Genomic DNA, 21,710 nt, shown 5'->3' on the forward strand with positions numbered 1-21,710 from the left:
ATGCTTCTTCTTCTTCTTCACTTTCTACTCTTCTTTCGTGATAAATTTTTCTTTGCATTAGGAGCCCTTTTTCCTTCTAGTGATTCTGCCTATTGTCCATATTGCATGAGTATGCTCGTTCACATCTTTTCAGGGGCGGGTTTGCCCCTTTTCTCATGGATGGGTCATCCATGTTGGCCGTGGCCGTGGCCGGCTTGATATGTTTGTTCATATTTTCATCATCAGAGCATTTCGGCATCGGAGCGATGGAGTCGGTTGGTTCCTGTCTTAGCTGATACGAAATGACTACACCTGTTGTTCGTCCATGATTTCGGTAATAGCAATGCCAACAATGAAGCCATGATGTAAACAGTTACATTTCTAGAAGAAAGCGCTAGCAGTTCGAACAGCCAAAGCAAACAACACCTCGATGAGTCATCTTGCATATTTAACTACCGCTTGGCGCTGCAAATTGCCTTCCGAGACTGGAAAGCAGATCAGAACCAATTGTATCTGGCGCATCCGTCACGATATATGTGCCGATGAAGCCACGCCCTTAGACAAAAGTATGAAAGTCTTGCATGAATTACGGTGGCATCGGGCTCAAAGCCAGGAAATTGCGAGAAGCAAACATCTGAAGTGACATCCAAGTTTCTGAGAGCCACCGTCGCGGGCTTTGAACAGGATCTTCAGGGCCGCCAGGACGAATACATTCCGCTGCGCTGTCATTTGATGCGTGGCTTCTTGCAGTCACGTACGTGTCATTGGAGGCTGTGTTCGAATAAATGACGGTATCTTGCTCATTCCGAGCACCCAGACAGCAGAAAAACCAAGAGTTGACAATACGAAGCGACTGTAGCCAAGGGCCAGAGTGATCATTGGCTAATCGACATCCTTCCTGTGCCGTGGATACCGGGGGTGACTGTGTGGGTGCAAGGAAGCATGTCGCGGTATCGCCCAATCTCTCAGTTCCTTGTGTATCGAGGGTGTCCATGTGCCTGGACATGCCAGGAACTTGCGAGTGAGAAGCGCAAGTGTAAAATGAATCAACCCTACATGTTGGGAGAGATGGATTTGCCGAGACAGGGCGTTGGGGGTTGTCCGCCAGAACAGGACGAGGTAAAGGTAGCAGGCTGTTTAGGGCAATCTGGGGACGAGCTCTTTGCATGCGCCGGCCTGCGCCTAGATTCGAAGGCTCTGCAATGTCGGCTTGCTCCTGTTTCGAGTCGCAGCGGTCCCCATCGGTTTGTCTAACACCAGCATCGATGTTGACATGATCTTCTTGGACAGTAGAGACAGCAGTTCGGTGGAACGGATGATCATCTAATCGCCTGGCTAGATTCATTCCATGACCACTCTGTCTGTAAGGAAAGCGCCCTTGGACAGCGGTACCATCTTCTGCCCTTGCCATGATATATACTTGCCGTTTAGGCTGTGAAGGAGTGGATGAAGAAAAGCTGAGAAGTCGTCGCAGCATACCTCCGTAAGACCCAGTCCTAGTGCCATTAGCAACACGCCTGCAAGCGTTTCTGGCCGAGTTTGGAGCAGGTTGCTGGACCTGCCCACTGATGGTGGCAGATCGGACTGGAAATTGGGCGGAGTAACAGATCGCTTCTCGAGTACCGAAAGATGGAAGGCCTGGGGGGGTAGGCGCTCTTACTGGCGGAGGATAACTAGGAAGGACAGGGTTCACCGGCGAGTCGTGATTCCCGGGCCACTTGAATGTCCTTGAGATATCATCGGCATCGTTGAGACTAACCGCCTTCCGGAGATGTAACGCGTCCAGAAGATGTTGCTTCAACGAGTCGTCTGGAGGGGATGCGACGATCGCCTTTCCTTCGTCTGTAGATAATGCACAGCTGTCCAAAGACAACTGAGGATGCCAACCAGAAGACTGGGCTTTCTGTTCCGGGAAATACTTTGGTTCGCGGTTCAGCCGCTGGACAGCATCCGTCGCCTCCGGCGCGAGGGGGATGAACATGGCCATATTGGCTGCTATCCTGCTATCTGCATTGCCATGGGATGGGCAACCCGGGCCAAGTCTCGGGCCAATATCTTCAGTCCCAGAGTTGGTCCGTAAAGCATTGAAGATAGAACTCTCTTCACTCAGCACCGACTCTGACAAGGCGGCAGTGCCACGCGGTGCGGCTTCTCCAGGAGGTCCACCTTCTGTTGCAGAGACTTCATCTTCGTCCGACGAGCCATGTTGAGCAGATAAGGCGCTCTGGTTCCGGGCAACCATGATGCCATACAAACCCACCGAGCTTCTAGAGAGATTCACTCCTCGACGGGAAGATGAAGGCGGGAGGAGAATGGACGGAAGGACGACAACTCCTTGAAGATGAATCTCCGTCCCCAGCACCTTCCTGCTCTGCCCAATTCTGGAGAGGGGAGACGGAATATGGGAGAGGGAAAGCGCACAGCAAGATGAAGAAAGAACGACCTTGTGCAGGATGGATAACAATGACCATTGGCAAACATAACAAATATGGAAACAGGCCTGGTCCCTGAGATATTCTCTATATGCACATTTGGATCGGGTACGACAAAGAAAGAAACGCTTGAGGGGGTAGTTATTAACAGACATTAATATTTACGGTGAATGAGACATCAATCGCAAGCACGCAAGCACACAACCAAACAGCGGGGAAAGTGTACAGTGTACAGTAAGTCATGATCATTGAGCCGGGATGCCCTGACTGAGGCTGGACTTGCCCGTCAGGTTCGCCTGCTCTTTCTTCAGATTCCGGATCAAGCCTTCCAGCCGCCGGCGTTCTTCCTGTTCCGCCTGAGTGGGGAGATTAGCCAGGGACATAGAATGCCAACCGGACGGAATGGACTTACCTTGAGGATCTTCATGTTCTCAACGCGCGTGTCCCGCATCATCTTCTTGAATTCATTTTTCAGCACCATCGTTGACGTGGTCTCGTAATGGCCATCACGGCCACTGCCCATCCAATTGATCCGTTCCTCATTGAGCTGTGTCTCCAGTTGTTCACAGCGGTCCCGCAGCGCGTCAATGACGCCCTCGAACCTCTCGCGTTCTCTCTCGAATTCGATGCTAGCCTTCGTCATCGCTTCGTAATCGTCCACCGTCTCCCGGAGTTCTCTTTCTAGTGCTTCCACTCGGTGCTGCAGATCGCTGCTCCCGGGCTTGCCGGCCTTGAGGGCCGCAAGTTCCTCGGCCAGCTCGAGATTCCGGGTGTTCAACTCGTCAAACTCCCTTTGGATGGCAGGGTTGGCTGCGATATCAGCCGCCCGTTGAGCTCGGGATCCATACGCGCCATCGAGCTCAGCCTTGGCCATCGTAAGCTCGGTTTGGGCCCGTACGACTTCGCCTTCCATCTCCGTCAACTCCGCCTGCAAGCGTGTGGCGTTCTCCTCGGCGCTGCTGCGTGCTGCAGTAACTTGTTTGAGCTGAGACTCGAGCACCTCCACATCGGCTCGAAGCTGACTTAATGTAGCTTCCAACCGGGAAACTTCGCCCTCGGCTTGCGTGCGCGCCTCAGTAGCTTCTTTCAGCTGGGGCTCCATATCGGTACGAAGTTGGCCCAGCAAAGTCTCCAGGCGAACAACCTCGCTCTCGGCCTGCGCTCTGGATTCGGTAGCCTCCCTTATCTGGGCGTCTGATTCATTGCGGATCTGCTGCAGGGTCTCTTCCAATTGCAATATTTGCTGCTCTGCGCGCTCGTGCGCTTCGGACGCCTCTGCCTTGGTTCCCACCTCATCCTGAAGCTGACTGATCAGATCCTGCAAACGTGCAATTTCACTGTCCGCCTGGGAGCGAGCGGCAGTAAGTTCCTCCGTGTGAGCATCGGCTTGGGAGCGAAGTTGTTGAAAATGAGCCTCTGTGGCCGCCTCCACCTTAGCATCGGTTTCACCCTGTACCTGGTCAATCACTCCCTGCAGACGTGTGATTTCACTCTGTGCTTGGGAGTGGGCCACAGTGAGTTCTTCCGTACGGGTGGCATGCTGAGATCGGAGTTCGTTCACATGAGCTTCCAGCTGGGCAAGCTCATTTTCTGCCCGGACTCGCGCTTCATGGGCCTCGGATTGAGCTTCCTTTTCGTGTTGAAGCTCTTCCATGACTGTCTGCAAACGTTCAATTTCGGCCTCTGCGCGTGCACGAGCTTCCTTCTCGGATGTCAAGACGCCGGAGACATCTTCCATTTTGTGCTCTTCCTGATGGCTTGCCAATTCCTGACGCATAGCTTCCAGCTGTTCCATGGCCTGTTCCAACGCCTCCCTCGACCGTTGACCTTCACTCTCGGAGAGCTCGAGCTCTTTCCGGACGTGGGTCAGTTGTTCGCCCAAGTCCGCGATGTGCGCATCTCGCTCGGCATCTGACTTGGAGTTTAGTTCTCGTTGTTGCTGGATTTGGGTTGTGAGAATGCTCTTCTGCTCAAGAAGTTTGTCGATCCGCTCTTCAAGTCCATTAATACCGGCACTGAGATAGCCGAATTGTTCCGCCATGTCGCCATGGGACGGGTCTGGCGGCGGCGGCAGGGTCTGTGCATGAGGTACCCCCGACTGTTGTACGACGCTGTACAAGCGTGCATTGATCTCCTCCAACTGTTGCTCGGACTCGTAGTCGACAGCCCGGCTCTGGGGCAGACCACTTGAAAGGTTTGAACCGAGCATGTTCATTCCATTTTCGATGTATGCCAGGTGTGCTTCGACCGTTGCTGTAGGATTGACTGGACCTTCCTCATGAGAGGGTTGCGGGATGGGCGCGAGATCATGGTCCGGGTTCGACTGGAGGATCATGTCTCGCATTTTTCCACTCAGATACTCCAGTCTGCTTTCCGTATCCTGGATTGCCTCTAGGCCCAGTCCGTTCAAGGTCGGTCCTTCTCGTGCTCCATGTCCGTGAGACCCATTAAGATGCTCGGTCGGCTTATAGAAACTCCGATCGTCGAAGTCGTCTACGCTGCCGCGCGTGTTGTGGCTGGATAGGCTCTCGGGAGTGTCGGGGATGTTGTTCTGAATGTTTTTCTTCAGGCCCTTATGTGTCATCTGCAGAATTCCGGCCGTATGCTCCAGCAGCCTGTTGTTGACTTGTTGCACTTTGCGCTCCAGGGTCCAGATCTCCTGCGCCAGCTCTTCGCATTTCCGGGTGCTCAGTGCGAGCTCCTCTTCCGTCTTATCCATGGTCGGGTCGTTGGGCCCCATAAGGCTTCTGCGGCTCTGACGGGAATTAGGAGCTGTATCTACGTCGTAGTCTCCGCTTGCACTGGGGCTCTTGGACGTGTAAAGTCGGCTAAGGGACATGGCCGCATCGCGCAGTTTCATTTCCAGGGCCAAATTTCCTTTGGCGGCGTTCAAGCGACTTGACAAGAATTTGTGTTCTTTTTTCAGTGCCTCCACTTCCTCCAAGGACAGGATCTCATAGTGTGTGCTATCAGTCATGGCGGTTTCGGTCAGCAGGTACATGGCGACGGGGTCGTGGGTATTGAGCGGCTCGGAGCTTTGGGGGTACGCGGTATTGATCTATAGGAACACCCGCAAAGGGGTAATTAGCCTTGTCGCAAGCAGCGTAGGGAAAGGAACACCAACCGGAGTGTAGCGCGGCTTCTCCGCCGGTTGGGGGTCAAGGGCATCGCGGTAGCCTTCCATCAGCACCTTGGTTGGGGGCGGCTGCGGAGCGCCATAGGAGGCAGCAGCCAAGGGCGATGGCTCGCCATAAGACGACTGGCTGGCCCGGATGTCAAGGGGATTCATATTCATGGTCGTGAGTTCAAGGGACCGACAACAACAACAACAACAACAACAACGGCCAAAGAATCAGCGGTCCGCACGATCGGTTAATCAGAGGGCTGGCGGGTCAGCAGGCAGCATCCATCCTTCGCGACAGCCGGATTTGCCGCCAGAGACAAGATTCCAGCCGGACAATCAGCCGTGGAAAGGTGGAAGAAGAGAGAAAACCGGTGGCTGACAGAAGAGCGTGGTGTCAAGAAGATAAAAGGGAGGCGAGCGGAGCCCGCGATGGATCTGCGCCAAAAGAGGGCTGAGCCGACCGGAAGAAACGCGGACAATTCGAGCTCAATCGGACTGATGGATCTGAGATGCGCTGCAGGCCGCGCCCCTGATGGGCCAATGGTCCTAAAGATTCCTCCGAGAGGAGTGGCCGGGCATGGTGGAGGGGGTTGCGTGTCGAAAGTGATCTATCCCATCGGGTTACTGTGTCCTGGGGGAAAATTGGGAGGAGGAACAGCTGAAGCTGAAGAAGATGGGCGGGATCGTCGCCTCGCCACCCCGGTTTGTCTTTCCTTCTACAAAGGACGCTCCCAGGCATCCGATTCTCTACAGAGGACCTGTCATGGAACAATGACAGACTTGACAGGCCAGGCCTTTTGTCTGGCCATGGAATGATTGGAATGTCCCGATTTCTATTATTAAACCAGCGCGTCAACCCCGGAATTCCCCTGAAACAACTAACGGCTCTTCTCTCTGGTTCTGCTCCACCGGGCTTGGATCCGGCTCGAATGAACCACCGTTAATCTACGCCGGCGGATATCAATCCCTCCATCAATTGGGGCGGGCTTGTGAGATGCGTTTGGTGTACGGTGTAACTGGTCGGTCTCCTTGATCGACTCTGAACACATTTATCGACTGTGCCTCCATCGATCTGGACTCGGGGATGCGACGGGTTCATCCCATGTGACTGCAGTCTATCTGATTGATACCATGACTGAAGACGCCCATCAACAATCCAAGATAATCCCAGAGTGTTCTGGTCAGAGACGAAATATCCAGCAAAGCGCACTCTCGTTTCGACGATTTTGATTTTATTAACTGGCACCTGAGACCACACTGGCCTCAGCCGAGGTCAGATCGTCAAGAAACGCACGATGAAACCGAGCTATCATGAGCCAGACGGCCAGTTCCCAAAAATGAAGGTCACGGTCGAACAGTCCCATGTAACCCAACGTCGGGTCGCTTTCTACCGTGTCTTATCAATGGGCGCCATCAAGTCTCGGCAAGAGGATATTAAACCTACAGCGTGACCCCGTGGACGGCGTTCACTGATTGACTACTTCCTTACTTGCTTCCCCTCATTTCTCCGCTCCCCTCCAGCGAGTCACGCAACCCACCAGTTCATTATCTCATGGACTCCAAATCACCCCAGTTATCGTCCAGAATGCACCATGGCTCCTCAACTGATGCGCCGGCCGGGCTGCCTCCATCGGGGCCCGTCTATAAGGTCTACAAGCGGCGATTCTGGGGGCTGGCACAGCTTGTGCTATTGAACATCGTCGTTAGCTGGGACGTAAGTTCTGGGTACGCAGACAATGAGGATGAGGTCTATTCTGACTACCATGAACCTCTAGTGGTTGACTTTCTCCTCGATATCAACCACCGCAGCTGAGCATTTCGGAGTATCTGAGAGCGCCATCAACTGGATGAGCACTGGTTACCTCTTTGCATTTTGTGTCGCCAGTCCGTGAGTTCAGCCCTGAATACATGCACTCGTCTTGAGTGCCAGGAAGCGAGTGGCCAGACGACTCACTCTATCAGCGTCGTGATCTTCACCCTCAACAAAGGCGGCCCTAAACCCGCCATCATCACCACCTCTTCCCTCCTCCTCGTGGGCAACTGGATCCGATATGCAGGCACCAGAGCGCGAGGGGGCATATTCGGGGTGGCCATGTTCGGACAGATCCTCATCGGACTGGCGCAGCCATTCTGTCTCAGTGCTCCCACTCGATACAGCGACCTCTGGTTCTCCGATCAGGGCCGTACCAGTGCCACGGCCGTGGCGACCCTCGCCAATCCACTGGGCGCAGCATTAGGCGAGCTGATCGATTCATTCTGGGCAACGAAACCCAGCGACGTCCCGAACATGGTTCTGTACATCTCCATCATCGTAAGCCATAGACCAAACCACCCAACACCCACTCACCTACTAACCACACCCTCAAACCCCCAAGGCCACAGTAGCAGCCCTCCCCTCATTCTTCATCCCCTCCCACCCCCCAACACCCCCCAGCGCCTCCTCCGCCAGCGCCAGCACCAACCCCTCCACCCCGCTCCTCCCCGCCATCACCCAACTCCTCGGCACCCTAGAATTCTACCTCATCCTCATCCCCTTCTCCGTCTACGTCGGCTTCTTCAACAGCGTCTCCTCCCTCCTCAACCAAATCCTCGAACCCTACTCATACACCGAAACCGAAGCCGGCATCGCAGGCGGTCTCCTCATCATCGTCGGCCTCATCGCCTCCGCCATCATCTCCCCCCTCACAGACCGCTACAAGCAATACCTCCCCACCATCCGCATCCTCGTCCCCATCGTCGCAATCACCTACATCGCCCTGATCTTCGCCCCGCCCAGCCCCGTCGGCATCGCCCCCTCCTACATCGTCTGCTCCCTCCTCGGCGCCGCCTCTTTCGCCCTCCTTCCCGTCGTCCTCGAATACCTCGTCGAAATCACTTACCCCTTCTCCCCGGAGATCGGGAGCACCATCTGCTGGACAGGTGGACAGTTACTAGGCGCGGTGTTCATCCTCATCCAGGATGCGTTGAAGGCGGGTGATCATGCCTCCCCGCCGCTGAATATGCAGAATGCGTTGATCTTCTCGGCTGTGGTGGCGGGCGTGGCCGCCCCGTGGCCGCTTTGTATTGGGTGTTTTGGACGGGATGTCAGGAGACGGAGATTGGATATTGATCGGGGAGTGGAGTTGGAGGAGGCGGGTGAGGTGCAGGTTGAAGATGTTGGTGGTGGTGGTGAGGAGCGTAGGGATGAGGAGAGTGGTGGGAAGGGTAAGTTAGGTTGAGTATTGCCCGGTGGAAGTGACTGGGCGAGTTTGTTAGCAATTAGGATGTACAGGAAGGGATGAAAGAACGAGTCCTGGTGACGAGACGAGACGAGACAAGCTAGTCGACGATTGATGATGTGATACCCTCCTTTGAACCTATATCAATACCATACCATGCCATAGGTATCATATATAAGAACCCAGCGGTTATACACACAGCATAATCCCTACCAATAACCTACCTGCTCATCTACCCACCACTCAACACATACTAAAACACCGCAAAATCTAGTCCAAAAATCACATTCATCTAAAAGAAGACCCAAGGAAACAACTGATAAAGAAAAAGGGAAATGAGAAAGCACAGTTTCAAACAGGGCAGAGACCAGCTATCTGTACATACACAGTTGAAGGCACGCCCGAACCCCCCGCGCATCCTCCATCTAACATACATCATCGTCGACCGCGACACGTGGGGGTTGTTTGCCGAGACCAAGATAATGCGTCATCGGCAGGACTGCCATCAATTCTTTCGTAGGACTTTGCTCTCGCGGAGGGTCATTTCCTGGTTGGATCCAAGGTCATTGGCTCATTGGGTCATTGTCATTGTCAGAGAACGGCACACCGCGAGAGGAGAAGTCGTTGGGGTTGGAGAGACCCGTTTATTTGAGGGACTTCCAGAGCTTGGGGGCGGCGCACTGGGTGGCGCAGTGCGTGAGGTGGAAGACTGTGAGGTAGGGATGTGTGGTTAGTGTATGATCGGATTGGTAATGGTTGATTGGGTGGTTGGGGAATTTGGATGGTATAGGACCATGGTGGTGACGGGTGTACTTACACTCCTCAATGCAGTCCTCCTTGGGGCCGTTGTAGTCCTCGTCCTCCTGCTGCTGGGTTACACGCTCGACGCACTCATCGAAGTGGTGCTTGTAGGGAGCGCACTGGGCGGAGTTGGCGCACTCTGGACATTGAAATCAGTCAGACGTTCAATTGAATAAAGCGCGATAGAGGAAGTTGCATAGGTAGATGTCAATGGCTCAGGAACGCAATGACAAATAGCCGGGTCAGCACAGAGTAAGCGGGCATTGACCGAGTATCGCGGACCTGCCCATGTAGCAATCCGCGAGAATCAAGGGCACATGAAGCAAAGGAATAGGAATGACAACTCACCCTCCTCCAGCTGGGGCTTGATGTCCTCAGGCTCCTCCTCCTCCTCCTCTTCCTCCTCTTCCTCTTCCTCCTCCTCTTCTTCCTCCGTCTGCTCCTCCTCCTCGGAGGCCTCCTCAGCGGGGGTCTCCTCGGCAGCAGACTCCTCGGAGGTCTCTTCGCTGGCGGGGGCGGCCTCCTCCTCGTTCACGGCGGGCTTCTCTTCGGGCTCGGCCTCCTGGCTGGTGGTCTGCTCAACGGACTCGGCGGGAGCCTCAGCCTGAGCCTCGGGGAAGCCGAAGGAGGAGATGACGTCGGTGAAAAAGTCGGCGAGACCCATGCTGAACCGTGGGGAGATTGTCAATTGAGGGGTTTGACTGGAGAGGGTGTGGGGGGTTGGAGTGCGGTGCGAGATTGAATTGAGGTTGGTTGGTTTTACGACTCGAAGCTTTGGCGTTCTGCCGGCTCTGGAAAATCGGAACACCCCGGCCGCCGGCGAAGTCTCAATTATCGTCCACGTGATTGGCCCGTTGCTGGCCCGTGACTAATGCGGTAATATCATTTCCGTCCCGTCTTTTGTTTATGTGTTTATAAGTATGAGGGAAACTTTGCTTCATTCGAGGATAACGTCCAAGTAGTATACAGGAAAATTAGAGGGTCTCGGACAGGAGACCAGGCGGGTTAGGGGAAAGAAAGAATAGGAGACAATCTAATTAAAGTGCCCAATTTGGTTCCTCTCGGGCGCCTCAACTAGCCCGACGCAGTCTCTCCTCGAGCGCATCCGCGACACTCTGCTGTTGCACCTCCTCATAGTCTGGCGGAGGCTCCATGGGCTCTGGTCCGGTGCCTGGGCCGGTCCGATGAGACTGTGGACTCGGGGGCCGGTTTGCAGTGCCATGGCCAGCCCCAGATGTACCACCCGATGGACCAGAATACGCAGGGAGTTCGTCTAGATGAATAGCAGACAGGTCGACATTTTGAGCACCTCGACTACTCGCCTGAGTGTTCTCGACCGCCTGTTGCAGACGTTCCTTGATTCTCTCGAAGTTGTTGTGGAAATCGAACGCCCCGCCCTCTTTGAACGTCACTTTGAGCTGTACAGCGGGCAGCGAAGCGGGGATGCCTCCGCCAGATACCGGCTGGACAAGAGCCATCCATGCGTTTGGCCCGAAAAACGGCGCTGTGACATGGGCATCGTGGACATTCAAGAGTGGTGCAGAAAACGACTGGAAATCCTTGGTTTGTTGAGCAGGGATGTAAACGACCTGTTGTAGTATGTTAATGGACGTTTATCAAAGGAGCAAGTGAACGGGCGATAAGTTTCAGAGGAAAGTACCCTTTGGTTTGTGAGGTATATTTGGCCGGCACTACTCTGGAGGGAGAACGCATCTTTGCTGGCACTGGAACCAAGGGGTTGCAGTGAGAGGCTGGTGCGCGGCGGAGATGAGAAAAGCTGGTGCTCATTGGGTAGTCGAACAAAGCCTTCTGGGCCTTGCAGCATCACCCAGCTGTTGTATTGGGTGTCATTGTTAGCGGTCAGTCCTCAACGTCACATTCAACATGTCAGAGGGGTCCTAACTATACGCATGCATAGTAGAAAGAAGAAAACGAATAATGAAAACCAAAAGAAAGGGAAGCCAGTTCATTTCCTACAACAACACGGGGGTGAAGGGTTCATGAAGGAAGAGCATGCAGAGGGAACAATAAGAATAGCGCAACCGGGGTGTTCGGGTATATCTACATACTTTACCGACATAATGCCAAAGCCACGAAATATAGGATGTGATCCGTGTGGCGGAGTGCAGACTGCGTCGGAATGCAGACGATAGATATCGTGCAAGTTGAGGAGTATCAATCCCGGGATGGCTGGAGGAATGGATTCAGAGCGCAGGGTGAAGCCAAGGCCACATTGGGCTGAAACAGTCCGCCAGTGGGTAGCACCAGGTTTCAGGACAGATAGTCAAGGAGTTTTCCGACCAGTTGGCGATACGAAGCCGGTAAATGGTCATCAAAGGCCGGTCAATATTATCCGATAGTGGGTAGAATGGACCAAGGCAATCAGGATATCAGGCCCGGTCTTGCGGATCCAATCTGTGGATCGTGATGCACCCGAAAGGGTCACGGAGGGGAACGTAAGAGCGGAACACCTTCAGTGATGAGATCCGTTGATGCAGCCGGCAACAGATGCGACAAAGACCCTTCCCCGAGGCTTGCCACGACGCCCAGGGATTCCTGCCAAAAAAGCAAGTCCGTGAGGGCGGGAGTCGATTCAAGTCCGCGGGGCGGCCGTCAGGCGGGGAAACTCCCAAGTCCCAATATTCCCTACTTAAGGAATCTCGGTCCGAACGGCTGGACGGACTGACAAAGTTCGTTTCAATCGTTCGGACTTACGCTACAAGGCACATTCGGTGGTCCAGATGGTGAGAAATAGCCAGGGTGGGGGTGGCTTCTTACGGTCTCACCTTACTCCGTAGTAGTGTAGTGTATCAGTCAGTCACTGTCACTGAACTGCTGCGTTGCAAGTCACATCACATCCGGCGCCCGATACGGGGGCTGCTGCTTAGAGAGAGCGGCACGTGGGGAGTCCTGTGCGACAACGTCACTTGATCTAGATATTGCCAGCGTTTACCGCTTCCATTGGCTGAGGGCCTGGGGGAATACCGCAGATTCAGGCCGCAGGTCTGAACCAAGTGCTGCCTTTATAGGTGCTTTGAAATCTTCAGGTAGAAGATGCTGATTAGATGTTGCTGGAGATATCTGGCAGGCCCGTTTAAAAATGTTAACAGAGCAAGAAACCAGTACAAGACAGCCGGCCAAAGGGAACGATATTCAGTCTAAGGGATTATGACTTCACAACCCATCGTACTAAGTTGGTCAATGCTAACGTGGGCAAGCTTCTGAATTAATCTTTCACAGAAGGGCGTGCCTCGCAGCCAGAGTATCCCAATCTCTGCGCCACCCTCAAGAAGAAGCCCACCACTGCCTTCTTTGATACTTCAATATTCCCGACTGGACACAAAGAAACTAAGGAACTTGATTTGTAAAGGTCTCAAATACTAAGATACCCATTCCCTTTGACTGAAAGCGCTAGAAATGATTAACTATATCATGACTGTGTGTTTCATGAGCTTCTATTCTAGTCAGCCGTGTCTGAAGGTGCTATCTGTAGAACAATGGTGGTAGTATCCTTCGTTCGAAGGAAATCTTGCTTCGGTGGACTGCCTGGTTCTTGACAGCATCTGCTTCAAGTTGAGGTAGATTTTTCATCCGCCAATTCTACTCCATTCCTTACCATCAACCATTTCGGCAAGCTCCTGAATTAGTTACTTGTCTGGTCTTCGCCAGTCAGTACAAGCAAACCCAGCTTGCTCGGCTCGATAACCTCATCGAAAGGCCTATTCCCCTTTTGCGATTCGCATAGCCGACCCTTCGATTGTCCGGGGGTGGCTTAAATGAGCAGCCGACCAGATTACGATGTGCTCTATCAGCTCTTTCTGGCATCAGAAGAACGGACCAGGTAGGGTATTCAAAAGCCTAGGCTGGTCACAGTGGACCGCAGGCTGGCCAAATGGTAGCGCGGGCTCATCAAAGAGGAATACAGGCAGTTAGAAGTGCGAAATCAGAAAATAACCTTTCTAGATCTCATCTGCCACTGCCACGAATCGCTTTCTAAGCGTTTAGAGATTGCACATCCATCCGCATGTACGCGAGGAAATATATGGCCGCCCACTGGGAGACTGTGTCCCCTGCGGTTTGAACTCTGGACAGAGTGTGATGCCATGCATGAGGAGATATACAGCTCTGTCTGCGGTTTCAAGATACTGGGGATGAGGTTGAGAAACAAGTGATAAGCAGTGAGGTGGATCTGCAGACATATGAGCATCTTTCGGTGCAGCGTTACGTCCACGATATTGTTGGAGAGTTCTGCAAAATCCCTGCTGCTCGAGAGAGGTTTGGCCTCGGTGACCGTGGTATCGTGTTTCAAGATCATCCCAACGTGCTGGATGCACCTCAAGCTCAGGCTCAAACTCCTGGAGATTCAAAGCTATCAGATGCGAGGCCTGACGCATTCTGCATACATCGTGTCAATGATGATGATACATCTACTCTTCTTACGATCGGGGTGTGCAAACCATCCCACAAACTGTCTATGGAGACATTCCGTGCAGGCCTACGACCGATGGACTTTCATGCGACGATCGCTGAGAGTTCAAGTCTACCGGATGAGAAGATAAAGCGGCTCACTTAGCGGGCGCAGCTCTAGTCCAGCAATACCATGCAATGATGCAGCATGGGCTCGAGTATGGCTATGTGACAACTGGATTTTGCGATCAGGAGACAAGCCATATCTGAGTCTATGAGGGAAATCCGTTCATTGAGGGTTCGGCATCAGGATATTCGCTCAGAAAACATTATCTGGAACACTGAGCTAGGCCGGGCTCTGATCATCGATTTCCACCTTTGCGAGACTGATTTCCAACTGGCGAAAAAAAAGAATCGAAAGGCTTCTATGGATGATCGGGATTTCACCAGGCAAGTAGAGCCCGGAAATGGTATACTGCCATGAGTGAACTCTTGGCCGGTGTAGCTGTAGCCCGTGTGGGAGACCTTCTTTATACGATTTGCTAGCTACTACTAGTTTATTATAAGATACAGGGATTGTATTCTATAGAGTATTGCATATTAGTCCTTCTACAGGCTCTCACAAAGAACCCATATTGAATGCTACCCAAAGGCCTTGACGGGAAGACTACAAATGATGGGGCAAGAAGTAGCATCTTCTGCAGCACCTCTATGCTCACCCCACGCTTCATGCCGCTCGGGAAGCCGGACCTAGGGAGATCCTGTTCAATAAGCAGGCTTCTCTGCAATGCAATCACTCTGCATGGAACGCAACATTTGATGTCGCAATTGGACAAAGTCAGCCTAAACTTTACTAGTTGCTAACCAACTACGAGATAACCACTGGCAGTCACCAGGCTGATTAAGCAACTGAACAGCCCCTCTCGGTAATTGCAATATCGATAGCCATCGGTCTCGGACCACCTTGATTGCTGCTTGGCAATCAAGCTTAGATAAATAACTGGACCATGAGTCCAACTTACCCTTGTCCCCTTCCTACCAACTAGCTGCTCCAGTCGAGATGAGAATGCATGGCGCTGTACACTGTGTACACATTGTCGACGGGAGAAAGTCCACCAACAGACTGGCATAAGGACCCAAACCGCTAGCGCCTGGCTATGGATGAATCGAACAGTCATGGAAATGTATGGAGTGTTTCCTTCTGGGATGCGCCTGCAGGGCTGTCATGCAAGCAGAATCACACAGAGATGGCGGCTGCATGGTTGGACCCAAGTTTGTCAGCTGACCAGGGCACCCCCTCCCAAGACAAACACGGTGTTCTTTGCGTGTACGGCGTACGGAGTAGCTGGAGGATGATCCGCGATCTGACGGCAGCGAGTCAACAAGATGTGTCCCGATGAGGATGGATGCCGTGAAGATGAGGCACTCATCCCTCAGGCATGCCCGGGCCAGCCTGGGGCCTCGAAGGCGACGACCAGCGATTACACGTGGAGAAAACCGTCCGATCCCAGTCGCGGCCGACCCACACCGTCTCCCATCCAGGTTACGTTTCCCATTCTGTGCTCTTTCCTTTGCCTCTCGCCCATTCTCCTCGCTTTCTGCTATCCCAGTCCCTCCTCGAGACTTTTGACAGAGTTTGGTCGTTTCGCAAGGCCCCCTGAAACCGAGCACCCCCATTTTCACCCGCAAGATCGACAAAAAGCAAACAAAAAAAGAACGGTGTAGCCTGATGGGCACGGCCCTACCGGGAAGTTCCCCCAGCTTATACTATTCTCTCTAGCCCTTCAGTGGCTGTCAGCTCTTCCTTATCCTTCGCATACTCGGACTGTTGTTTCCTTGGTTCATGTCGGAATCGAGAGAGTAACTGCGCATCGGCCCTGCACGACACGACCTTCCCCGTCCTGCATCGTGAAACGTCCTCCGCATCCTTCGCAGACTCTCACAGTCAGCCCTTCTTTTCGAGTCGGAAAAGCTTGTCATACCCTACTTCCTACGCTTTAGTGGACACCATGTCGACGTCGATTCACCTCTCCAGGTTTCGGAAATGGCTGCTTGCTTCTCCGCCAATCGAGTTTGCCATAGGACAACTCCGGAATCTGTTGGTAGGGGCAATCCGACAGGGCCCAGTTCCACAACATGTCGCCTTTGTCATGGATGGTAACCGGAGGTTTGCCCGAACTCACGGTATCGAGACCGTCGAAGGACATAACCTGGGGTTTGAGGCTTTGGCAAGGGTTAGTGAGTCTCTACCGGAGCTTACTTCAGGCACCGTTTTCCTCTTTCGTCAAATTGGGTTACTGATTCATATCTGGGAACTAGATATTAGAAGTCTGTTATAAGAGCGGTGTCAAAGTTGTTACGATATACGCCTTCAGCATTGAAAACTTCAAGCGCTCGAAATTCGAGGTGGATGCTCTGATGGAATTGGCTAGGGTACAGCTATCGCAAATGGTTCAGCATGGGGAGATCCTGGATCGTTACGGAGCGAAAGTTCGGGTGTTGGGCCGACTGGACTTGCTCAGGCCGGATGTTCTCGCTGCAGTGAACCGGGCCATGGAGGTGACAAGTGGCAACGGCAACTGCATCCTGAACATCTGTTTTCCGTATACATCGCGCGATGAGATTACCACGGCCGTTCGAGAAACCGTGGCCGAGTACAGCCAGCCTCTCCCGTCATCTCGCCCTTCGACCACCTCCTCCAGGTCACCCTTCTCCGAGTCTCATATTGCGCAAAACATTCGAGCACAGGCCCAGGTTGGGAAAGGCGAAGATGTCCCGAGCGACACGGAGACCGCGTCGGAGTCATCAGCAGAGGGCGGAGCCCCGAAGCACGATCTGCCGAATGGAGTCTACGAAAACGGATCTTCGTTTTCCTCCTCGTCGACCCTCCACCTTGCTGGACAGCCAGACACCCCGAATGGGAAGGCGCCAGTATCCGAACCTACCCCCGGGAAGGAGAGTCCCGTTTTCATGTCCCCTGAGACGATCACGCGTCAGACATTGTCAGATCATCTATTCACGTACGATAATCCCCCCTTAGATCTGCTGGTCCGGACATCCGGGGTGGAGCGCCTCAGTGATTTCATGCTCTGGCAATGTCACGAGGATACGGAGATCGTCTTCCTGGACATCTTGTGGCCGGACTTTGACCTATGGCACTTCATGCCTGTGTTGCTCGGATGGCAGCGCAGGATCTCCAAGTCGAAGAAGAATCCGGACGCGGAAGGGAACTTTGACGGCGACATATCCGACAGCGTTGAGGAGAGTAATGGTAAGGTCAAAGAGTTGTAGTTTTATGTGTTTCGTTCCGTTGTATACATGGGACTGGAGATCATCGGGCGTTTGGAGTCGACCCTTTGGAGCATCGATCAATATTCCCCCTCATTTTGGCATTTAGAGATTATAGCACCGAGCTGGAAAAGTTCCCTGGGCGTGTAGATACAGGCATTGCACACATACACCAGACCGAGGCGGTCACCGTTTGCCCTCAATCCCGTCAAGTAATCCCGGGTAGCTAATGGAAAGGCCCCGATATCTCAGCCTCCGATACCGCATCCGACCAAGTGGGCGCCCCCACGTGACTCGGCGGGGATCGAGCATCAATAGCAACGGTGACTCAACCCAGTCTCTCTCCTGATACTATCTCCCTTTCTCAACTAATTCATCCCCGGATTATCCTCCATTGTCATCATGCCTGTCGCCGGTTCCAAGGTTCTTCTGTTGGGCTCGGGCTTCGGTAGGCCTCCAATCTCTCCCCCCATCTACTCGGCCGATTCGGACCCCGCATAGGGGGACCGTTTGACTCCATCCATCCCACTGACACTTCTCCAGTCACAAAGCCCACCGTTGAGGTGCTCAGCAAGGCTGACGTTCACGTCACTGTCGGTATGTGACCCCAATTCCATCAAAGGCGACACCAATCGCTCCTCCCATCACGCACCACTCCAACGGGGCCCACACAGCTAACCATCATCGACTACTACCCTAACAGCCTGCAGAACCCTCGAGAGTGCTCAGAAGCTCAGCGGTGATTTCAAGAACTCCAAGGCCATCTCCCTCGATGTCACCGATGATGCTGCTCTCGACAAGGCTCTGTCGGAGCACGACCTGGTCATCAGCTTGATCCCCTACACCTTCCACGCTACTGTCATCAAGTCCGCCATCCGCACCAAGAAGCACGTCGTCACCACCTCCTATGTCTCCCCCGCCATGATGGAGCTGGACGAGGAGTGCAAGAAGGCCGGCATTACCGTCATGAACGAGATCGGTCTGGACCCTGTACGTACACCCCCAACCCCAACACCATAGCTCCAGCTAACCCAACATGTAACAGGGTATCGACCACCTCTACGCCGTCAAGACCATCTCCGAGGTACGCTTCCCAATACCCTCAATGCCCCCGACTCACCCACTAACACGTCACCCATAGGTTCACGCTGAAGGCGGCAAGATCACCTCCTTCCTGAGCTACTGCGGTGGACTGCGTGAGTCCTCTCCCTTCCCATGATAGCATCACACCTACTAACCTATACCACGTCAGCCGCCCCCGAATGCTCCAACAACCCCCTCGGCTACAAGTTCAGCTGGTCCAGCCGGGGTGTTCTCCTCGCCCTTCGCAACGCCGCCAAGTTCTACAAGGACGGTCAGGAATTCAGCGTCGCCGGTCCCGACCTGATGGCCACCGCCAAGCCCTACTTCATCTACCCCGGCTTCGCCTTCGTCGCCTACCCCAACCGGGACTCCTGCCCCTACCGTGAACGCTACAACATCCCCGAAGCCCAGACCGTGGTCCGCGGCACCCTCCGCTACCAGGGCTTCCCGGAGATGATCAAGGTTCTCGTGGACATCGGGTTCCTGAGCGACGAGGGCCGCGAGTTCCTCAACGGCCCCATCGCCTGGAAGGACGCCACCAAGCAGATCCTCGGCGCCACCTCCTCCGACGAGAAGGATCTCGAGTGGGCCATCGCCTCCAAGACCGCCTTCGCCAACAACGACGAGCGCGATCGCATCATCTCCGGTCTTCGCTGGATCGGTCTCTTCTCCGACGAGCAGGTCACTCCTCGCGGTAACCCCCTCGATACTCTCTGCGCCACCCTCGAGAAGAAGATGCAGTATGCCCCTGAGGAGCGCGATCTCGTCATGCTTCAGCACAAGTTCGAGATCGAGCACAAGAACGGCCAGAAGGAGACCCGCACTAGCACCCTCTGCGAGTACGGTGTCCCTGGTGGTTACTCTGCCATGGCTAAGACCGTTGGTGTTCCTTGTGGTGTTGCTGTTAAGCTGGTGCTTGATGGTACGATCAGCGAGAAGGTATGTTGCATCCTATTTTCCTTAAAATTGGCTCTGAATTTGCTGTGTTGGGATGCTAACGAGTGCTTTTACGTATAGGGTGTTCTTGCTCCCATGACCATGGATATCTGTGCTCCTCTGATCAAGACTCTCAAGGAGGAGTACGGCATTGAGATGATCGAGAAGACTCTGTAAAGAGTTAGTTCTCTTTTACGATATACTAACGACTTGACAATGGGTGTTAGAAAAAATAATAGGGTAGAATAAAAATGCTACTTGGGTTTTGGATCAATTCTGCTATGCATCGACAACAATAGCTGTGTTTACTTGTAACGAATACCAATTTGTAGAGGAATGGTCTTGGTTTTCTATCGTTATCAGTTCGTCTTACTTATGTTCATGGCCTTTCTATCGTGCATTCGTTGGACACATGCCCCCACTAGCTTGGAGGGCGGAGTCATATATCAGGTAAAAGTGAGCCGGCGCAAAATGCCTGCCCCCAGAAACAACAGATTGTATGTATCAAGATCGCAGTTCACCCCCTTCTCCTACAGGACGCGATGATGCTGACAGGGTCCTTGTCGCCTTCATGCCCCTCGTACTGATTTCATCATGATGGTACCATGGATTTGCGGATGCGCTCAGAGAATAGTGCCAAACCTATACCAAAAACAAGAACAATAATAATCAGCAACTGTCTCCAAGCAAAATAGGAAGATCTGGCAAGCCATGGTAAGGAAGCAATTGGCTAGAGGCAATGCAAGGGATGGACATACCCAAAAGTCTGCTTGATGCTCCGAACGTAGTACACATCCCAGTTCTGTCTGGTGACGTCCTCCTGGCCGATGGGAACACCGGTCCAGGTCACACGCATCTGGGTCACGCCGTCGACATCGTTCTGGTCGAACTTGATCTCCAGCGTGCTGAAGTGGCCGGCGGGCCACTGGGCCAGGCGCCACTTCTGGACGATCAGAGTGGGAGCCTCGAGCTTAACGTACTCGCCGTTGACGTTGCCATCAAAGATGGCAAATTTTCCACCCACGTGAGCGCCGTCGAACTGACGAGGGGCTCCACGAGTGAACGCAGCAATGCGCTGGGGGTCAGTGAAAGTGTTGTAGAGTTCTTCGGCCGTGGTGCGGAACTCGTCCGAACCGGTTACAGTAGTAGTGTTGACCGCAACCTTATCCGTGGTGGTAGTGGCAGTGGTCTGAGTAGCGGGAGAATCCTTCTTCGTCTGAGGGTGGTACTTGGGCGCAGTGAAGCCACTGGAAGGGTTGACTCCAGGGGCGTGCTGGATGTCCTTGCCGTGCTCAGTGATCAGAGCAGGGGCCAGCTTGACCAATTCCTGTCTGAGCTGTGGAACGAGCTTAGAGCGAACCAGATCCTTCACGGGCTGCTTGGAACCAGAATCCGAGTGGTTCTCAATGTCGAACTAAGAGCCACCGCGTCAGTCGGGCGGACCGAGATGGGCATACGAGGGCTAAAGGGAACATACGACGTACTCATCTTCCTCGGTGTCATGGGCAACCTCGGGAATGGTGATAGTTCCACTGACGGACTCGTCGTCCTTAGTCTTACCTGTAAAAGGTCTTAGTGGTATGCCCTGAACAGAGAAAACACTAATCTTTTACGAACCTTCATACTCCAGCTGTACTTTGACATCGAACAAGGTGATGACCTTGCCCTTTCTCTGACTGACGTCTACATCGCCATCCATGGTCAGCAGTGAGGAAATCTTGGCAGAGACTCCATTTTCCTCCGCGGAGAGGACACAGAGGTGCTCCTTAAGGTAGGCCTTGGCCCAGCCAGAGGCGTCCTTGTTCACCCAGTGCCAGTTGTTGGGGTTGTGAAGAACCATGATGGTGGTAGTTTATTTTTATTATGAATTGGTCTAAGGATTTCGTTGCAAAGAAAAGCTGCTCTATTGCGGGGCTGAACTTCGCTAGTGGGAAAAATCTTAGCGAGTCCCTCTTTTTTTCTCCCTTCTTTCGCTAAACCTATGTTCTGTATCATCGCACACACAATTAGCATGAATTCGCCATCATTAAAGACACGTAGATATCAAGATTGGGTGGATGCATCGTTTCAGGATCACGGATAGCGTTCCCGGATCGCAAGCTACTCAGCATTGAAGATGAATTCGAAAAAACACCTCCGTCTGACTGGTGCCAGCTATGAGTTCTCATCATTCGATGGGATCTCTCTTCCCGAGGCGGAGGTCCTTGTAAAGGGACCGGCCACATCAGGGAGGAGAGACAATGGGAAGATGGGGGGTAAGAAAATTCATGGCCGACTTACAGTCACAAGAAAAACGTCTCTCTTCAAAGACGCTGTAGCGAAGACAGATCAACCAAGTCCAAAGTGGCAATGGTAGACAGGAGCAATGAGGGAGGTACCGTAGAAGCGGCGGGGGGAGGGGGGAACCCGTATTAAATAATACTGGGCCGGTCTACTGGGTGG

The 21,710-nt window shown here is 53.4% G+C and overlaps 8 protein-coding genes across 8 annotated transcripts; 3 read left to right on the top strand and 5 right to left on the bottom strand.

The window, feature by feature from the left end:
- Window positions 1–565: 565 nt before the first annotated feature.
- Window positions 566–2,221, bottom strand: BO80DRAFT_448216 (uncharacterized protein; the record flags this gene model as incomplete). The annotated part of the gene is made up of 1 exon (XM_025721656.1): window positions 566–2,221. One exon carries the CDS (start codon window positions 2,219–2,221, stop codon window positions 566–568), a length of 1,656 nt encoding a protein of 551 aa, XP_025571935.1.
- Window positions 2,222–2,422: 201 nt separating this feature from the next.
- On the bottom strand, window positions 2,423–5,835 carry BO80DRAFT_187498 (involucrin repeat protein). Its single transcript, XM_025714084.1, has 3 exons — window positions 5,536–5,835; window positions 2,824–5,469; window positions 2,423–2,767 (listed from the first exon to the last, which is right to left on the bottom strand). Exons 1-3 carry the CDS (start codon window positions 5,704–5,706, stop codon window positions 2,657–2,659), a joined length of 2,928 nt encoding a protein of 975 aa, XP_025571936.1. The 5' UTR covers window positions 5,707–5,835; the 3' UTR covers window positions 2,423–2,656.
- A 1,252-nt stretch (window positions 5,836–7,087) lies between these two features.
- BO80DRAFT_414295 (putative cell surface receptor/MFS transporter (FLVCR)) lies at window positions 7,088–8,753 on the top strand (the record flags this gene model as incomplete). The annotated part of the gene is made up of 4 exons (XM_025718092.1): window positions 7,088–7,249; window positions 7,311–7,423; window positions 7,498–7,846; window positions 7,911–8,753. The coding sequence occupies 4 exons, from the start codon at window positions 7,088–7,090 to the stop codon at window positions 8,751–8,753; spliced, it is 1,467 nt and encodes a 488-aa protein (XP_025571937.1).
- A 644-nt stretch (window positions 8,754–9,397) lies between these two features.
- BO80DRAFT_458049 (uncharacterized protein) lies at window positions 9,398–11,379 on the bottom strand (the record flags this gene model as incomplete). Its single annotated transcript, XM_025722260.1, has 5 exons — window positions 9,398–9,462; window positions 9,571–9,693; window positions 9,903–10,319; window positions 10,630–11,143; window positions 11,215–11,379. 5 exons carry the CDS (start codon window positions 11,377–11,379, stop codon window positions 9,398–9,400), a joined length of 1,284 nt encoding a protein of 427 aa, XP_025571938.1.
- A 3,504-nt stretch (window positions 11,380–14,883) lies between these two features.
- Window positions 14,884–15,868, bottom strand: BO80DRAFT_187958 (uncharacterized protein). Its single transcript, XM_025714086.1, has one exon. It carries the CDS (start codon window positions 15,636–15,638, stop codon window positions 15,117–15,119), a length of 522 nt encoding a protein of 173 aa, XP_025571939.1. The 5' UTR covers window positions 15,639–15,868; the 3' UTR covers window positions 14,884–15,116.
- Window positions 15,805–17,505, top strand: BO80DRAFT_188070 (undecaprenyl diphosphate synthase family protein). The gene is made up of 2 exons (XM_025714087.1): window positions 15,805–16,195; window positions 16,281–17,505. Exons 1-2 carry the CDS (start codon window positions 15,971–15,973, stop codon window positions 17,250–17,252), a joined length of 1,197 nt encoding a protein of 398 aa, XP_025571940.1. The 5' UTR covers window positions 15,805–15,970; the 3' UTR covers window positions 17,253–17,505.
- A 91-nt stretch (window positions 17,506–17,596) lies between these two features.
- Window positions 17,597–19,542, top strand: lys9 (saccharopine dehydrogenase (NADP+, L-glutamate-forming)). Its single transcript, XM_025720170.1, has 7 exons — window positions 17,597–17,697; window positions 17,793–17,846; window positions 17,953–18,239; window positions 18,295–18,333; window positions 18,391–18,445; window positions 18,502–19,271; window positions 19,350–19,542. The coding sequence occupies exons 1-7, from the start codon at window positions 17,652–17,654 to the stop codon at window positions 19,443–19,445; spliced, it is 1,347 nt and encodes a 448-aa protein (XP_025571941.1). The 5' UTR covers window positions 17,597–17,651; the 3' UTR covers window positions 19,446–19,542.
- A 47-nt stretch (window positions 19,543–19,589) lies between these two features.
- On the bottom strand, window positions 19,590–21,246 carry BO80DRAFT_188113 (AHA1 family protein). Its single transcript, XM_025714088.1, has 4 exons — window positions 20,886–21,246; window positions 20,746–20,828; window positions 20,027–20,682; window positions 19,590–19,910 (listed from the first exon to the last, which is right to left on the bottom strand). Exons 1-4 carry the CDS (start codon window positions 21,106–21,108, stop codon window positions 19,892–19,894), a joined length of 981 nt encoding a protein of 326 aa, XP_025571942.1. The 5' UTR covers window positions 21,109–21,246; the 3' UTR covers window positions 19,590–19,891.
- Between the last annotated feature and the right edge of the window lie 464 nt (window positions 21,247–21,710).

Source organism: Aspergillus ibericus (assembly GCF_003184845.1).
Source record: "Aspergillus ibericus CBS 121593 unplaced genomic scaffold BO80scaffold_43, whole genome shotgun sequence".
NCBI lineage: Eukaryota > Fungi > Ascomycota > Eurotiomycetes > Eurotiales > Aspergillaceae > Aspergillus > Aspergillus ibericus.

What these genes read in the sequence shown, in the direction of transcription:
- BO80DRAFT_187958 (XM_025714086.1), bottom strand. Translation starts at nt 15,638, where the DNA reads ATGGGGGTGCTCGGTTTCAGGGGGCCTTGCGAAACGACCAAACTCTGT.
- BO80DRAFT_188070 (XM_025714087.1), top strand. Translation starts at nt 15,971, where the DNA reads ATGTCGACGTCGATTCACCTCTCCAGGTTTCGGAAATGGCTGCTTGCT. An exon ending in GGTTTGAGGCTTTGGCAAGG is followed by an intron (nt 16,196 to 16,280) that starts GTTAGTGAGTCT and finishes TCTGGGAACTAG; the next exon opens with ATATTAGAAGTCTGTTATAA.
- lys9 (XM_025720170.1), top strand. Translation starts at nt 17,652, where the DNA reads ATGCCTGTCGCCGGTTCCAAGGTTCTTCTGTTGGGCTCGGGCTTCG. An exon ending in TGACGTTCACGTCACTGTCG is followed by an intron (nt 17,847 to 17,952) that starts GTATGTGACCCC and finishes CTACCCTAACAG; the next exon opens with CCTGCAGAACCCTCGAGAGT. An exon ending in ATGGTACGATCAGCGAGAAG is followed by an intron (nt 19,272 to 19,349) that starts GTATGTTGCATC and finishes TTTTACGTATAG; the next exon opens with GGTGTTCTTGCTCCCATGAC.
- BO80DRAFT_188113 (XM_025714088.1), bottom strand. Translation starts at nt 21,108, where the DNA reads ATGGTTCTTCACAACCCCAACAACTGGCACTGGGTGAACAAGGACGCC. An exon ending in AGTACAGCTGGAGTATGAAG is followed by an intron (nt 20,829 to 20,885) that starts GTTCGTAAAAGA and finishes GACCTTTTACAG; the next exon opens with GTAAGACTAAGGACGACGAG. An exon ending in CCGAGGAAGATGAGTACGTC is followed by an intron (nt 20,683 to 20,745) that starts GTATGTTCCCTT and finishes GGTGGCTCTTAG; the next exon opens with TTCGACATTGAGAACCACTC.
- BO80DRAFT_187498 (XM_025714084.1), bottom strand. Translation starts at nt 5,706, where the DNA reads ATGAATATGAATCCCCTTGACATCCGGGCCAGCCAGTCGTCTTATGGC. An exon ending in AGAAGCCGCGCTACACTCCG is followed by an intron (nt 5,470 to 5,535) that starts GTTGGTGTTCCT and finishes GTGTTCCTATAG; the next exon opens with ATCAATACCGCGTACCCCCA. An exon ending in AGAACATGAAGATCCTCAAG is followed by an intron (nt 2,768 to 2,823) that starts GTAAGTCCATTC and finishes CTCCCCACTCAG; the next exon opens with GCGGAACAGGAAGAACGCCG.